Below are 16243 nucleotides of genomic sequence, written 5' to 3'. Positions count from 1 at the left end.
ATCTGTCTCTCTTCGCGTTATCAGATTCAACGCGGATTCGAAGCGGATCGCCGCGCTGTCGCTGCGAGTTTTGTAGGTTAGATTGTATTAGATAATGGGACCCAGTCGCGGAACAATGGCTCGAATATAATTGATGATTCCGCTGGACGGGCTCGCGTATGAATCATTAGGCGAACGCCGCTTGTTCAGGACAGCGTTAGGCGACGGCCGCGTGAAAGTGGTGCACTAAGTTCGAGTTGAATGTCGGTCGCATTGTGTTCCGAGCATTAGGCGTTCTCCACTCTGATAGTAATTGATATGTACCAGTTCGTCGAGGGAATTCTGGGAGAATGCGTCATTGAGGTGACGCCGGAAAATATTGGCAAAGTATAAAATTTTGGGAATTTTAATGATCTTTGAGTCCTCGAAACTCTTTCGCTACTTCCTACCATTATAGCAATTTGAAAGTCTTCTGTACAAAGTATTGCTCGAAGGCGAGCAATTAACCAGCTCCTTATCCTTCCTTTAGCTTAATTGGCTTTCCCGCAGTCCTTGTCAATTTCTCTTCCCCCTGGGCTTCTTTCGATGCCTCTGCTCACCAAACCGGCATTGAACCACTCTTATCGTGCTCTATTATCTCATCGACGGTGTCGGCCGGTTCGTGCGCGTCAAGATAGGGATGTGTCCAATGGTGCCGCGTGACCAGCTTTAAGTCCTGTCTCTATGTTACGTTCGCGGGCACAGGTACGCCCGCCACTCTGCCGGCTGTTATCGACGAGCTGAATAAAACTAATAGAGGTTCGACCGACATGTCGCTATCGGCTTGTATCTGTCGACCGACGTCCACCGTCTACAAATGGGAAAGTTTCGCGGCTAAACACGCGATCCGCGGCATGGCACGACTGATTACACCGGGGTCGTTCGTGTACCACTACACGCTCGTCCTTGTGTATTTTCGTACGACCAGCGCGATCCACGTGAATCGTGGCACGATATTGTTTAATTCAATTTCAGTCGCTGGCTCGTTAACCCTTGTGTGCTTACGAGGCTCTTTTCGAACCCTTTGTAGCCTCGTGATGCATGGAAGTTGACACAGGGCGTGATATTTTAATATTGCGTTCTACTACTTCCCTGATGAAGATCCTCTTCAAGATTCTATGTCGTAACGCTATTTATTAGGAAAATTCTTGAAATGATTATCAGCACCCAAAACCCTTTATTTGCACCCAGGGTATTTTATCATGAAATGTCTAGCGATTTAACTTTTCTTCGAATTCGACGAAAGTTGTACACCATGCGACACGTCGCAGGATTGATGTTTCCGTCGTCTAATGACCCACGTTGCGGCACCAATCATATATCCTCGCGTTTAGCGTGTACTTTCCTTCACCCAGATACCATAACGTTTTTACTACATTAAAATGTCACCTTTCTTTCATGCACCGTTCATATTTCATTAACCTTGACACAGTACCAGTTGACGGGAAAAAGGACGAGGTTTATCCTTGTCGAAAGCGAGATTTTAGGAAGTCGAACGATCGAGGTATCGGCATCGTTGCACCGCGAATTTCACGCCGGTTATCGGTCGCGCTCTCGTTAATATTTGACACGTTCGATCGCGTGCTACTTTTTGCGATCTCGCGCGAGGAAAACGCATTTAACCGTTTCTTCGATGAAAAGAAAAAACTGAATCTAGTAATACTAGTTTTTCTGACAGCCTACGAAAGCCGCGTTCGACGTTGTTGCGTTGCGTTACATTTTTCGCGATCAAAACTATGCAAAGTAATTAATAGTGCTCAATGGGGCGAAGAATGAATTTGCAGAAACATTGTGTCGATTCCCGATTGCACGCACAACGTACGTAACTACGTATCCTTGAAAGAATTCCTTACTTTTTTCTTCGAACTGCGTTCACCACCGACTTTCATAGATTTATCGAATTTGCCGATTGCGGTTCGATTGTTTCTCTTTTTTCTTTTGCATTCACGTAGTATCAATATGGCGAGTTGCGGTTGATTTTTCGTATAAGAAATCCCTCGTTTATTGACGGTCATGGTGTCCCACTTTCGGGCCCTGTTTCTCTGTTCTTCTTTGACTGGCTGTCGCTCGAAGAGGCAGAGAAGGCCGATAATTATTTTCACGCAGCCGCGTGTTCATGTACGTGCAAGGAAAGAGCTTGGCGTGCCTCCAGGGACCTCCCACAGTGGTTCAAATACCAATAATTACCGGCAGACGAGTTCGATGTTTGCAGAAACACCGAACATCCTTGCGTACACCGTGCAGCGCCACCGTGTCGAAGAATAAGGGGCGCCACCAATGTAGAGGAAGGATGAAGGACCTTCTTTTTTCCTTTCTTTTCACTCGGTTCTCACGTGGCGTGTACACCGTGATTTCTTCGAGTCGACGTACGTCTCTGAAAGATCCCTTCTTGCGTTTCGCACGATATATTCACCTGGCTGTCGAACAACCCTCGGAATCTCTTCTAAGAAAAGAACTTAACGGTAGACAAAGAACACCGCGATCAATTCTTACAGCGATGTAATTGTACGAATTATCGTTGATGTTCAAAGAGAAAAAGGGATCACGTTCCGAATAGAACGGATGATGAACGAGGACCACACATTCAATGATTTTTAATTGAATCAACGAAGAATTAATTACGGCGTACACTTTTTCCGTCGCTTCGCTAGCCGACTATTAAGCGGCTACAAAAATCGTCGAAAGCGTGTCGAATTTTCGAGGAAATTGTTACGAAGCGGAAACTAAAAATACCTCCGCGAAGATCGAGCAAACACGGCGGTCCCTCGGGTAGAGAACCACGGCAGAGTCGAGAAGAATTCGCGCAAAACAGGCTCGAGGGGTTTCGACCGGCAGAAGCGCGCCCTCTTCCTTCCTCCCTTGGTGTGCGAGGAATCCCTGCACCGAGAAGGGAACGAAATCCTCCTCCCCGTTCCCCGCCTTCTTCGAAGATCTTTCAGGAAGATCACCGGCGGCGCAATGCGTTTCGTTTGTGGCGCGAGTTTGCACCTGACCAACTTTTCTGCCAAGAAGGCCAACTCGACCCCGATGATGATGATCCACCGCGTGCTATGCTTTGCTATATACTCCTCGACGAGTATAGAGAAACGGAAGAAAAGAGTAGGTGGCGATGTTTAGAAGGCGACGATGGTGGTTAAAGAAAGAAAGGAAGAAGAAAACAGCTGAGAGAAGGAGACAGGGTATGGCTTTCACGATGGTAGGAATGGGTCAGCTATGGCTGAGCCAGCTTCGGGTACACACACATTATTTCAATGTTGGCAGTAATGCCTGTTATTAAGCGATGATAATGATTGGTATTATCGCGGGTTGGGAGCAGCACTGGTAGCAGCGGATATAAATCATCCTTACTTCCTTCTTGCTGGCAGTGGCCGGGCTCCGCGAGAGCTCACCTCCATGCCAAGAAGCTGTAAATAACCTGGCCAGTTGCAGCGGCATTGCTTGCCGCCAGAAGGTAAAGGAAAAGGCTTCCTCGTTGAACTCGGCTTTGTATTGGTAAATCGGTCTTAGATAGGTCGTAGTTAGGATACTTCTCTTCCTACCGTGCTACCCTACTTCCACTTTCCCTCGCCACACCGGACAGGCCAGAGACTTCCGGTTCTCCGCTTCTCTAGCTGTATCACGCATCTTGTTAACGCTCCGAGTGTCGCGTGTTAAGCGCCGTTTACATCCACTTCTAATAGTCTGGCTGGAGAATTTTCATACTTTTCTTCTACAACGAACAACCCTTTGTGATTTCGATGACCCTAAAGGGGTGATTCAGGTTTCCCACGATCGTAATTCCGGTTTTTCCTCGATCCTTTCTCTTCATCCTCGAGTTTTCGACTTCGCTTTCCTACACCACTCACCCTCTTTCTCCCTCTACACGTCCATAAATCATCGTTCGGCGCCGATGATCGAATTCACGATACCCGCGTCCCTCTCGATTCCTAGAACGACGCGCAACGTCGAACATGGCGAGGAGTTTCAAAGTTTCATCAAGCCTCGTCTGCGATGGTCCTCGCCGGCTCACCCGGTCCGACCTACGCGTGTGCGTGCTAGCCGGGCTTCTCCTCTCGCGTCTAGCTTTAGTTTCAGGTTGCATCGCGAGCCGAACGGGCTCCCTCGTGCACGTAGCTAACGGTAAGGTAGAAAGGGTGGGCTAGGGGGGCACGTCCAGGCACGCCCACGCGTATCTCGATCTAATAAATCCAACATTTCGCCGGTAAATCCGAGCCCTCTCGTGGCAGTCGCGCACAATCCGATGGAAAGGAAGAGGATCTAAGAATTCGAGGAACAGGGAACGTCCCGAGATCGACAGGCTATTTCGTTAATAAATTTCAGCGATCTTCGATTGAAATTTTGTTATGACCCAATTTCTTTCTAATTACCAAATATCCTCTGGAAGGTGAACCTGCAATACGTGCTATAGTTTCTTACTTTAGATATACAGGTTCTGTAAAAAAGCCGTTATCGGGAAGCATCTCTATGAGGTCCGCGCGCGAAACTGGAGATGTCAATGGAGAAAAGCGAGAGGTATAATTGCATCCTAGTATATCAAAAATAATGCCACTGAATGAATAATTAGGGATTGTAAAGAAGTCATAATCCTACGGAATAAAATACCTAAAATAGAACCTTTTATCCACTCGGGAGGTGGTTCGGAGTGACACCGTGGACAAGGACCGAGGCACGAATGGTCGGATCGCGCGGGGTTACCGAACTCCTTGGTTGCCCGGGCAAAAACTCGGGAATTTGCAAAAATGAACAATTATAGGAATCCAGAGTAGTCGTCCTGGCTGCTCCTTCCCGTCCTACGTCGTCCTTTTCTCTTTACCTCCATCCTCGTTCCTCCTTACGACGAGTGGAGGGAGGATGTATGCGCGGGTCGTTTGAAGTGGCATCGTCCCCGCGCTTTTGCTTTCTCGGTTTCTTACCGAGTCGCCTTCTTCTTCTTCTTCTCCTCCACCTTTCTACCCTTCCCTTTTCCCTTCAACCTCGTGCACCATGACAGACTCGAGACTCTTTCTCGTTCTTTCAACTTTTCTCTTTCTCGATCAGCCCTTTCGGTATTCGTTTGTTTCATGGCGGCTCCCTTCTTCGTGTCTCCCGTCCTTTTTCCTTCTCCTTACCTTTCGTCCAGCCTCTTGATCCGTTGCACCGTGTTTCGAACAATAGTACACTGCCCTCCTTAACTCGATTATTTGAACATTTCGAAACATCCAAGAAATAAATATTTTCATTCCGTTACAATTATTTCTCAAGTTAGACCCATTTTATCCTAGTTTTTGACACGCGCTGATTTACTCGTTGCACCGGCTCGATCGATCGACAGACAATGTAACGAGTACACAATGCAAGACGTAGCTCTGTTATGAAAATGTTCGCGTAACCACAGCTGTCTTCGTCGGATCGTTCGCGTTGTCGAGCAGGTGCGCGGCTACGTAATCCAGGTTACGCGACGTTTTATTCTTGCTGTGAGAATTTCCGCGAGGCGAGCCACGACCTTGATTGACAAGTCGTATCGACTCAATTTATCGGTCCTATCCAAGAATTATGTTCTTTTCTGGAACAAGTAAATTAAACCGAGTGTACCCCTGAAGGGAGGAAGTTCCAATTGGACGTCCCTCTTCGAATGCTTCAAAAATTCGTGCGATCCTTGTTTGATTTATTCCGTCGATTCCTGGTCTCCGGTGTTCTCCGGAAACGACAACGTTAATTGAACGGGGAAAAAAAACGTGATATTAATGCGCACGAGGAGGAGAAAAAGGGGAATCGTACGGGGAAAACATGCATCTGCGAATCGAGCACCTTTACGCGGTGACTTCTTAATTCACCTTTTTTCTATCGTCTTTTTTACGTTCCCTGGAGAATCGTGACTTCGTTACGAGTTTATCGAGTACGCGTAATCTTTCCGTTTCAATCGCGAACTCTGATAGATCACTTATGCCTTCCCTAGGTATTCTGAATAATTACAATTCAATCGATTGACAATTTTATAAAGAGAAAACCTGGTCGAAAGAACGTGTCGCTAGATTCCAAAGGTGATGACAAATGTGTCGATGCCGATGAATTCGCCATCGACGGCCGGGGCATCGATTATTCATTCGGTACGCTGTAAAAATCGAACAGATCTCCGGACGGTGGACGCCGACCAAAGAGACACGTGGGTTCGATTGGCCGCCGCTGAAACCGAACGGACAACCGATCGTCCTGCTTCATTTTGTATTCAGGCTGCGCATGCGCCAGTTGTCACCGCTGACACATCGTTCGTCAATCCGTTTCTACAGACAAAGCTACGGAAGAATAAAAAGGACGAGGGAGCCGGCATGGGTGCACCCCGAGGAACGTCTCAATCGGCATCGATCGATCGATCCTCGATCGACGTCTTCTTCTTACTCGCGACACGTGCAAAACTTCGCGAGATCTTGAACGGCCCCGTCGAAAATGGCGATATATCGAGAGACACGTTAAATATTCAACTATAATCACTTGCATCTTTGAAACGTTGTATCATACTGATATTGTCTAATAAATCTATAACACTAATTATTATTTTCTAACACGACCTTTCATTTCAATCACTCAAAACTATTCTATCCTATCTCCAGTTTCATTAAGTGTATCAATAGCAGCTGAATGGCGTTGCTTAAAAATCTCTGACAATAATTATTATCTAACTCGACTTGACTCTCTCGCATCAATCAATATCGACGATATCGGTATTGATCGTTCACCAGGGCCACGTTTAATGGATCGTACTCCAAGTGTCGCTTCAAAAGCCGTTGCCCGTAATTATTGTCTACCTGTCAGCCTGTACGGTACCTTTATTTCGAAATACCTTTACTCGCGTTCCAGCTTATTATAATTGGATAAAGTAAGCGAAAAGAATGATTTCAATGTGCTTGTCAGACTCGAACAGCCTCGATGGTATCTCAGGCAGCTGCTGTTTGTTGCGTTGTTTCCTTATGATCGATACACCGCCAACAACAACAACAATGCCAGCGTACACGCATCAGGGGATCCTGCTTTTTATGCAATCTCTAATTCTCATTTGTTGGTTCATGAAAGATGTAACGCGTTGATGCGCGTCTACTATCTCTCTATGTAAGAAGGTAGAGGTCGGAGTGGATCGCCTTGGAGCCGGAGAAGCGCCCCGCCCACCGTCTCGTCTTTGCTCCGAGCCCTTTGCGTTTTGTACTCTTCCTCCAAAACCGTAGGATCAGGACCCAACGTTAAGCCAGTATCACACTAACTCAAAACTGCTCCTTCTGAAGCTCTAAAATACTAGACAACCTTATTAATCTAATTCCATTTCACTGACGCTTTCAATTTCAATTTTTCATATACTTTTTTTCAAATTCTGAAATAAGTTATACTAATCAGAGGTTGCAAAATTGAGAGTTCGATTAAGGGTGCCAAATTTCGATCGAGTCTAAATTCCTATAACATCGATAATCGTTCAATTTCTATCGCCTTAGTTGCACCAAACGATCGCGTGTAAGTCAGGCTTAAAGGTTCACAGCCTTACACCCGGGTATCATACCGCTCGCGTTTGGGAGCGCGTAAACCACACCATGAACCAACCGCGGCCCATTCAATCGCGGCAAGATCCCGGTTGAGCCTATCAGATGCCCTTTGTCGATCGATTCTCTTTGTAAATCGGGGCCGCGGTGGAACTATCGTGTTACCTGTAAAGAAGTACCTACGTACCGGTAAGCAGACCGTAACGTTGGGACGCGTTTGCCCCAAATTTGTCCGCGAAATTTGGGAGTTCAGTAATCGGCATTCGTTTATAATAATCTTTGACGGTGAAGGGAAACGTAAAAATCGTAATGCAGTACTTACGACAGGATCGTGGGGCATCGGTTTCACGGATCGTTAATTTCGTCGTTGCAACACGAACTCGGTAATGGTCGCGTGCAAAAAACATCCCGACCGCGGGACCGTTTAATTTCGAACGATTTTCCGGTGTCGTGTACTTTTTCATCGCGCAACGAAAATATTCATTCGACGAACGTAGAATCCAGATGATAGTATCGGAAAATTCTATAGCTCCACCGTGGAAACCGTTGAAAAGCTTCAACGGGGAGAACTATACATCGACGATGTCAACGATAGAGGATGACGTCGACGGTTCTAGCCAGGTTGTTCGATTGATATTACGTACAACGAGGTAGAGTACCTGGCAACGTGAAACTCTACAGTCTGTACGCGCCAAGTTATCCGGCAATTTGAATGGCAAACTTTTCCTTGCACATCCACCACCAACACCGTCACCAGTGCCGTTAGCAACGTGGCCAACGACGAGCAACGATAATGACGATCGATAGACACGGCCGTTAACGATTAGAAGTTTCTTTCATTACGAGCCCTTCTATCGTGTGAGCAACGACAGCGAAACGAGGGCTCAGATTCTTTGTTATTATTAACCCGTGCCCGGAGTAGGTCGACCACTCGTTGGTCGATGGTAGATACCCTAACAAAATCAATTGAACGAATCTTGGTTTTAAAAATTCGTGCAATAAAATTCAGTTTAAATTCTGAGGAACCAAAATTGAATGATTTAGAAGAACTACCCTTATAGACATCATGACTACTTCCGCGTTGTTTTATATATGCAAGTGCATCGATCTTCTTCCATCGAACGCTGTCTGTAGGGAACGGCGACACACTTACAACTGACTTTGGAGTTTCCTTCGTCTTCTATAAGTATACGACCGAATTTGGATTCTTTTTAACTCAACTATCATTAGCTTTTCAACTTTGATATCGACTTTGGTGTTTGCCTATGTTGGAGCACGATGGAAGGTGGAAGAGAGAGATATAAAAACACTCACAAAGGCAGGATGCCAGTGGCATCACGGTATGCCGACCACGGACCTACGACCTAGCTTTCATATCTAGCCTCACCTGCATAATTCACATCAAATCCTTACGGGTATACGTGAGCGTGTAGATACAAAAGGGTCGTAGAGTGGTGAAAAACGAAGTAACAGTTCCTGGGCCGAAAACAATGGCATACTTGGGCTTGCGAGCAAACGCGCTATCGACTGCTTTCGACCGAGTGCGTTTGCTCTTTCATTACGGTGCTCGATTGTGAGCGAAACAATGCGACATTTAATTGCTTCGCTGGTGTGTTCTGAAACTCTCCGCTTCGATCATATTAGTATGAAAAGATCGAAGAAATCCGATTTGCACCCCCATTTTCCAAAACGCATTTCCAGTTCACCTGTGCGATTTTCCCGTGAGAAAAGACTATCGGTGCTTTCATAAAACTGCCGCTTTCCGGCTGGCAGTTTCTTTCTCCATTTGATAAAGAAGAATTTGCTCTTCTTGAGCGTGGCTGCCGCCGCCGTTATCCCCCAAGGCAATTTCGCTGTTTTGTCAAGACGGACACGACAGGTTGTACGCGGGGCCCCTCGAGGAATCCTTCCTTCCTCTCACACTGCCTTCTCTTTCTCCTCGTCTCTCCTTTCACCTTCCTTACCACTATCTTTCTATCGTTCTCTCTTCCAGTCTCGGGGATTAGCCTAGCGGAACCGTAGAAACATACGGCGGCTGTGGGAAATAATGACAGGGGCTGTGCGTCGGTGCTCATGCTCGCTCATTCGCTCGTTCGTTGGTCTGGACAGGGCCGACAAGCAGATCCGGAAGCGGCAACGAAAAATTTTTCACCATCGAATCACCACGTCTTTTTCGTTCGTCCTGTGTGCGTGTATATATATATAACCGTTCGATCGTGCTCCTAGCCGAGACACGACTTCCTGTCCGGTCTGTCAGAAAATAGTTCGAAAGGATCATACGGGAACTTCTGATGCGTGAAGTCGCGTCCCGAAAATGGCCATACAATTCCGGGGAACAGGGACTAATGGGACCGGAAGGGGCGCACTCTTTTTTGGTTCGCGTTCCGAGACTCGTGAACCGTGCGCAAATGCACCGTGAACACCTTTTTATCATCCGGATAGGGCGAACGGTTTTAGCTTGATTTATAGGTTGTTTGAAAATGGACAGAATTTCGAGGGATATTCTCTATTTAATCAATCTGGTAATTGTCAATCTAAAGAGGAGGATTCTATTTATCAAAACGTTTCTTCGAAGCTTCCTCTAGCGTCATTTCAATGACGCAATCGCGTGATGCATCGCATCGAGCGAACAGGTACTCGACGAAAGGGGGTGGTTCAACCCACCCCTTCGCTCCAACTTTCGGCAATACGCGTTGCAGTACACGGCGCTAGATTACGAACGGCATAAATATTCATAGGTGGTTGGGTCCAAGGTGTAGGTGAGCCCGGGTAGAGGTAAGGTTGAAAGAAGAAGCCTCGTTGTGGGAGGGAGAGGAAATCGAGGAAGAAAGGAGAGAATCGGATGGATGAATACGATAAGAGGTATAAGGACGAACGTGCGCGAAGGGAAACGGCCACGACGAGGGCCACAATACGAACGATGAGAAAGACGAAGAATGGGTGAGGCGGGAAGGGTGAACGAGAGGGAGGACGAGAGAAGGAGCAAGCAATATTAACGGGAAGTTTAATCGTCGGCTGGTCCGGGCTGTCAGCTCGGACGCACGCCGGGTCAGTCGGGCCCCTGAGGTCAATTAGTGCTGCTCAACACTCTCCTCTCGTTCTGACCTCCAAAAACAAAAGACGTCGCGTCTCGTTTAGTTGCATCCTCTTATTAAAAAAAATGCGAGTTGCGTATCCCTTTCGGCTTCGATCAATTTGGATCAATTTGGATCAATTTCGATTGATTTTCAAACTATTAAAATTGGAAATAACTAGGAATCTTCTTAATTAAGAATTCTTGTTCTTACGATTCCTCGAAGGTGAGTAACTTGTTGAAGAACTTGGCCACATACATACCTGTTCATCTTTCTCTTTCAATCGGTTCTATCAACCCATTCCTGTCCACATTTTTCCCTTCGAACGATGCTTTCTCGTGGATTGAAAGCTGAACGTAGAGGCCATCACGATCCGACTTGATGGAAAACCGAACGCAATACGTCCAGCAATTACGTTCCAGCCGGTATAGAAGAAACTATCGTGTTAATTGCGTTCACGCCTCAAGAGCTTCGTTTCTTTGGTTTTCTCGGTTCGGTCGGTATGGCACACCCATCGAGTTAGGCATTTCATTTCGTACTTTCCTCGTCTTAAATCATCAAACTCCGTCAGTCATCCGTGTGTATTTTTTCGCTCGTTCAAAAAGGAACGTGAATGTTGATTAAAGGAAAAAGAAAGGAAGAAAAAAATGTGAATCTTGGAAGAAGTTTTGAAGCTTCTTTAACAGGTTCTTCGCGGAGATCCCGCAGAAAGGAAACGAAAATAATGCGTCTACCTGATTAAGAAAAAGGAAGAAACAGAAATGGTAGAGAGGTTGCCTATTAGCAACGAAGTCAATGGCTTACGAGAAGAGAGGAGAGATGGATTTTTTCCCTTGGTACCTTTCCCGGTCTTCCGGTTACAAACGAGGGATCGTAGAATCGATCGTCGGCTGTAGCAAGGATCGGCAGCCAGTGGAGGAATAATGGGAAATCTCGTGGGTAAAAAAGGAAAGGTGGGAGTGGTATCTAACCCAATTACACGTGGAAAGTAGCTACGGCCTGGCATCGTTCTTCTGCTCGACGCACGCCAAGTACCGCTTCCTCTTCTTCAACGTGTTGCCCTTTTATCGATATCTACTTTCGTTGCATTTATTTTGCAATCTCGAGCCTTCGAAATACAAAGAAGATGAACTGCAAGTCCTTGCAAAAATTTTCTTATTTCTTCATTTTCGCTTTACGATAAAACATAGCCCAACAAAAAATGCCCCGGAACATCTTTACCTTATCGCCGTTCAAAAAAAAAAAAAAAAAAGAAGAAAGTAACAAAGCAAAACTGTTCATTCCTCGTACGGGGAGAATCGTTGCAAAAAGCAGCGTCTTCGAGGTTCGTCTTCAGCGTCTGGTCGAAGCTGAGAGACGAAAGAAAGCCGTTCCATACTTCACGGATTCCGCTCGGGTCCGCGTGTCGTCGCGCGGACGCGACTCGCCGCGGTACCATTCTTTTCCCTTGGCCTCCGTGGCGAATCGATGCTCCTCCGTCCTTCCGCGGCGAGTCAGACCTTTTTCGCGTAGAACGAACAGTCTAAACCGGCACTAGCGAGCCGGTGTTGCACTCGTGTGCACGTAACCACTGCAACTGCACACATGTTGCAGCACCTTCGTGGCCTTCGGGCGTCATTCACTCGGCGAGCCGCCGGTTGCCATCCACTTTCATTATGTGTGCGTGTGCGGGAACCGCGCGAGCGCACGACTTTAATTACATTTTTGCATCGCGACTGACCGGAGATAGAGAGAGGGAGAGGGAAGAGATAGAGGAAGGTGAGAGGGGTTGATCGGAGGGCAACCGAGAGGATGAAAGATTCCTGAGAATAGTTGGATAAGCAGAAATGCATCAACTTGCTGGAAATTAATAGAAAATTAGAAAATTTCGTAAAAGGGATGGTTGGAGCACCAATGACTTCCAAAATTCAATAATTCTAAGAAATATAATAAATCTACAATATCTGGTCTGAAATTGAAAATTAATATAATTATAGTTTGTTAAGTCTGTCATCTGACATTGAATAAGTATCTCACGAAGAAGAAGGAAAAGCAAGAAGCGGTTCTAATCGTGAAAAGTCGGTCTCTTCTGTAAGTGTTCGCGATGCAAATAGATTTCCCGGGACGCTCATACGGCGCTTAATACATTCTCGGTCATTAATAATCGTTCGCATGAGCCGCGTTGTGTTAAACGCTCGTTAAGTCCGCGTACAGGCCTCTGTGGAAACCGTCGAATTAATTCATGTAATTTACAATCTTAGCGTGCCACCGGCACGCAACTGGCCGCGACGATGCTGCGTAGACTTACGATCATTAAGGATTTCGTATTTCCGCCTCATCGGCCGTATATCCACGTATTATGCCAATTTTCGAACGCACCACTTCGTAATACGATTAGCCGGCTACCGTTCAGAGGCGAGCGAACCAGAAACTCCAAGCTTTACGATGCCGGGCAATCGTAAGCCGGTGTATTAATTATTATTCTCCGTTCGGGTGTTAATTTCATGGATACGAAATTGAAGCGAACGGTGAAAACCATGAAAAGATCGAGGGACGATCTTGTGTGGCTTTCGTAACACGTGTCAATTTGAATGCAAAAGGAACAAGAAAAAAATATAGAAAATTGAATGATGATACGGTATCGTTATTACTGTAATTGATCAATTAATCAGAATAAATGCAGATGCGAAGGAATAACGATAATTGAACGAGTTTATCTTTCTTACGTTCAGTATGGCTATTATACATACAACCGTGGCAATAATCAGCAAATTATTAATTACATTAAGTAATAAAGTGATCGAAAAGCTGACCGATACCGAACACTACGTAATTCAATTAATCGGTTAGGTTTTCTACTGGAATACCAACGGCAAAAATGGTGCGAGAAATACAAGAGGGGAGATTTAAAAATGGACGACATCGTGTGTCAGTCGCGTGTCTCCGGCGACGAAAGTGGTAACCGATCCGTCATAAATAATTAATAAACCCATCAGTCCGGCTTCCGTATCGCGGTGACCATTTCCATCGTGCCGCATCAGCTTCGATTTTACGCTGTTTCATGGCATCACGCTGATTCTCTCCAGCTCGAATCGAGTAATCCAGGACGAACAGACCGCGACCGATTGTGTTTTGGCTCCATTGATTGCTGTTTACATGGAGCCGTAAACAAGCCATTATGTAATCCCCTGTGAGCACACTCTCATACATAATTTACAAGCTCTGCTCTCTTGTCCTCGTCTCCGTTCCCCGCTGAGACCCCAAGCCCCATCGTTTCGAGGACGTGCACAAAGGAAGAGGGTACATTTATTTATTTTTTAATAAAATTCTCTCGATCCTGAGAAGAATCATCGAGACATTTTAAGGGAGGACTATATTCTTTCTCACCGGCAGGACAATTTCACGGTTCCACTGTTGTCCCCTTGTCATCCTTTCATCGTGACTCTCGATTTTTCTCTCCTCCTTTCAGCGGCTATTTTCTGCGCGGGAAAGCTGGTATCCGCTTCATGCTTTCTACGATCGCGACGGGTCATTATGAGTCTGTTACTTTCCAATTAGAACCGTGTCGGAACTGAGCGTTCCTGGAACGGCCAGCCAAGTTTTCGAGTCACGAAACGCATTTTTACTTTGTTTCACGTGTCTCGATAAAAACAAGAATTCTATTACTAACAGTGGCACACGGAGTTGCGTAAGGATATTTAATAAAGTATGGTCTTTGTAATTTCAATGGAATCGTTTCGATGTTTCATTACGATAGGCTGGGATTATTCAGCTCGCGAGGAATAAGCGCGATTCGAGGCTGTGGAAGCGCGTGCGAGCGGCACCGTTTGACCAGCGATCTGTTTCAGTGAAAAGAGTAGTAAGGGGTCTGACTCGCGCGGCCCTGAGGTGCTGCCCACCTGACGTCACGCACCTGTTCTCTCTTTCTCTCTTTCTCCTCGAGCCACGTCCTGAGAACTCGACCAGCTCTACGGCTCATAATAAGACCCCGTAGGTTTTCTCTGACCGCCGCGATTTCATACCGCGAGTTTCGCGCCTCGTTGAAGTCGCGGCGCCCCGTTTCGTTCCACTTTTTGCCGACTCCCGAGGTGTCGATCGATCCGGGTGATCCGAAAAAGGGTTAAACGAATAATTTACCAACGCGATTCCAGAAATTCATCTTCCCTCGGGTGGCGCAACGATAACACCCTCTCCTCTACTCTTCGCCGTGACGAGAATTGAATCCTCGCGAGGATGACGACATCGGCATTTCGAGCAAGCGACAGAAACGAAGGCAACGGCAACAATAACTTGGAACGAGAGGTGGCGAGGGTTATGTAAGATTCTTCGTGTCTGCGGATGCGACGCGTCAGAGGATCCCTCGAGCGTGGCAGTCCATCTTACGTCCGCGCTCCGAGCTGCCAACCAAGCCAGGTTTCCTTCTAATCACGATAAAACGCCACCTTGAGAGTCAGAATTTTCCTTTTGGTTCCCTTGTAATCGGCCACGATAGTCACGCTCGTCTTCCTTCTTCGACCTTCGATCCGGCTCGTCCTCTTCTTCTTCTTCTTCTTTTCTTGCCTCCAACGACCGGGCCCCTGTTCTCCTCAGCATCCGGAGAAAAGGGCGCCCGCGGTCGTGCAGTATTTCCAGTTACGCGAAAAATGCGGCTTCGCGATGCTACCATGGTATTCCAACGATCCATCCTCCGCTCGCTCCAGTCATTACGACGCACATATACACGCCCGTTCCCTCTTTCCTTTCCTCTCGTGGATCCGAAGACGCTCGTCGGCATCTGGCCGCACAATCGTCGTACAGTTTCCAGCTCTGACGCGTTCCTGCATGCATTCGGTTAGATGCAGACCGCGGGAAAATATAGTCATTTACGTTAATTTACAGAGAGGACCGACACTGACGATCCTGTCGATCATGGTTATCGGAAGATCGATTGAATTGGTTGAATTCTGCACGACAAAATAAATTTTCTTAAATTGCAACTTATGAGTTTTGTTATAATGGTAAGGAGTTCAAGTTTGCGTCCCATTTGTGTAGCCTATAATTATATTCTTTTGTTCTCTCTCGAACTGTTCGAAACGTTTTCTAGCTAAGAACTTGTTTTTTTCAAACTTCCTTCTGTTACGCGGTGACTTCCTGTCGCATGGTGTACGAGTGGCATCAATTGTCTTGCTTAGGCAACGTCGATGCTGATGAGTCGGCTGATAAAAAGCTGAAGTTTATCCACGATTGTTGCATACCATTATAACATTAGTAGAAAGAACCATTAAGGTTAATTATGTTTTCTTTGACTGTTGCTGATTAGGAAAAATTTAATGCGATAATTGCGACGTTTCCCTAAAACGTTCAGCGTCCCATTTCGCAATAGGGTGAATCGGGGTTAGGGTATCGATATGCAAAATCGTGGATCGAGGGTTCTGTAAATCGTTGGACGAAATATATGCCGGAAGTAGAGCGAGGTCCGCTTTCATTCGATCGCGGCGCGGTGTTAAAACGCAACAGAATCGCGGCGCGACAAACGGGAAGAAAAGAGGGCGAAAGTGAGATAAACGGGGATCGGTAGCAGGTTAGGAGAACACCGTTGCAGAACCACCTGTAGCTACTTCTGCCCTTCCTGTTCTCCGACAAAACGGGACTCGTCGTTAATAATAACCGGGCATTTCGCGCATCGCCTTT

The 16243-nt window shown here is 46.4% G+C and overlaps 2 protein-coding genes across 4 annotated transcripts in view; one reads left to right on the top strand and one right to left on the bottom strand.

Annotated features, from left to right (window-relative positions):
• Positions 1–16243, bottom strand: part of LOC114876473 — a 139455-nt gene that overhangs the window by 26265 nt on the left and 96947 nt on the right. The window lies entirely within an intron of this gene.
• Positions 1–16243, top strand: part of LOC114878973 (homeotic protein distal-less) — a 55714-nt gene that overhangs the window by 10364 nt on the left and 29107 nt on the right. Inside the window, exon 3 of one of the 3 annotated variants that reach the window (XM_046288603.1) lies at positions 6127–6459. The exons of the other annotated variants lie outside the window; for them this stretch is intronic. Coding sequence (XP_046144559.1) covers positions 6127–6426 — 300 coding nt within the window. The 3' untranslated portion in view covers positions 6427–6459. Of the gene's footprint in view, positions 1–6126; positions 6460–16243 lie in introns of those variants that run through there. 3 annotated transcript variants of the gene reach the window in all.

The sequence above is a fragment of the Osmia bicornis genome, chromosome 14 (assembly GCF_907164935.1).
Source record: "Osmia bicornis bicornis chromosome 14, iOsmBic2.1, whole genome shotgun sequence".
Classification (NCBI taxonomy): Eukaryota; Metazoa; Arthropoda; class Insecta; order Hymenoptera; family Megachilidae; genus Osmia; species Osmia bicornis.
The sequence above is the reverse complement of the archived record's forward strand: the minus strand, read 5'-3'. Positions and strand labels throughout refer to the sequence as shown.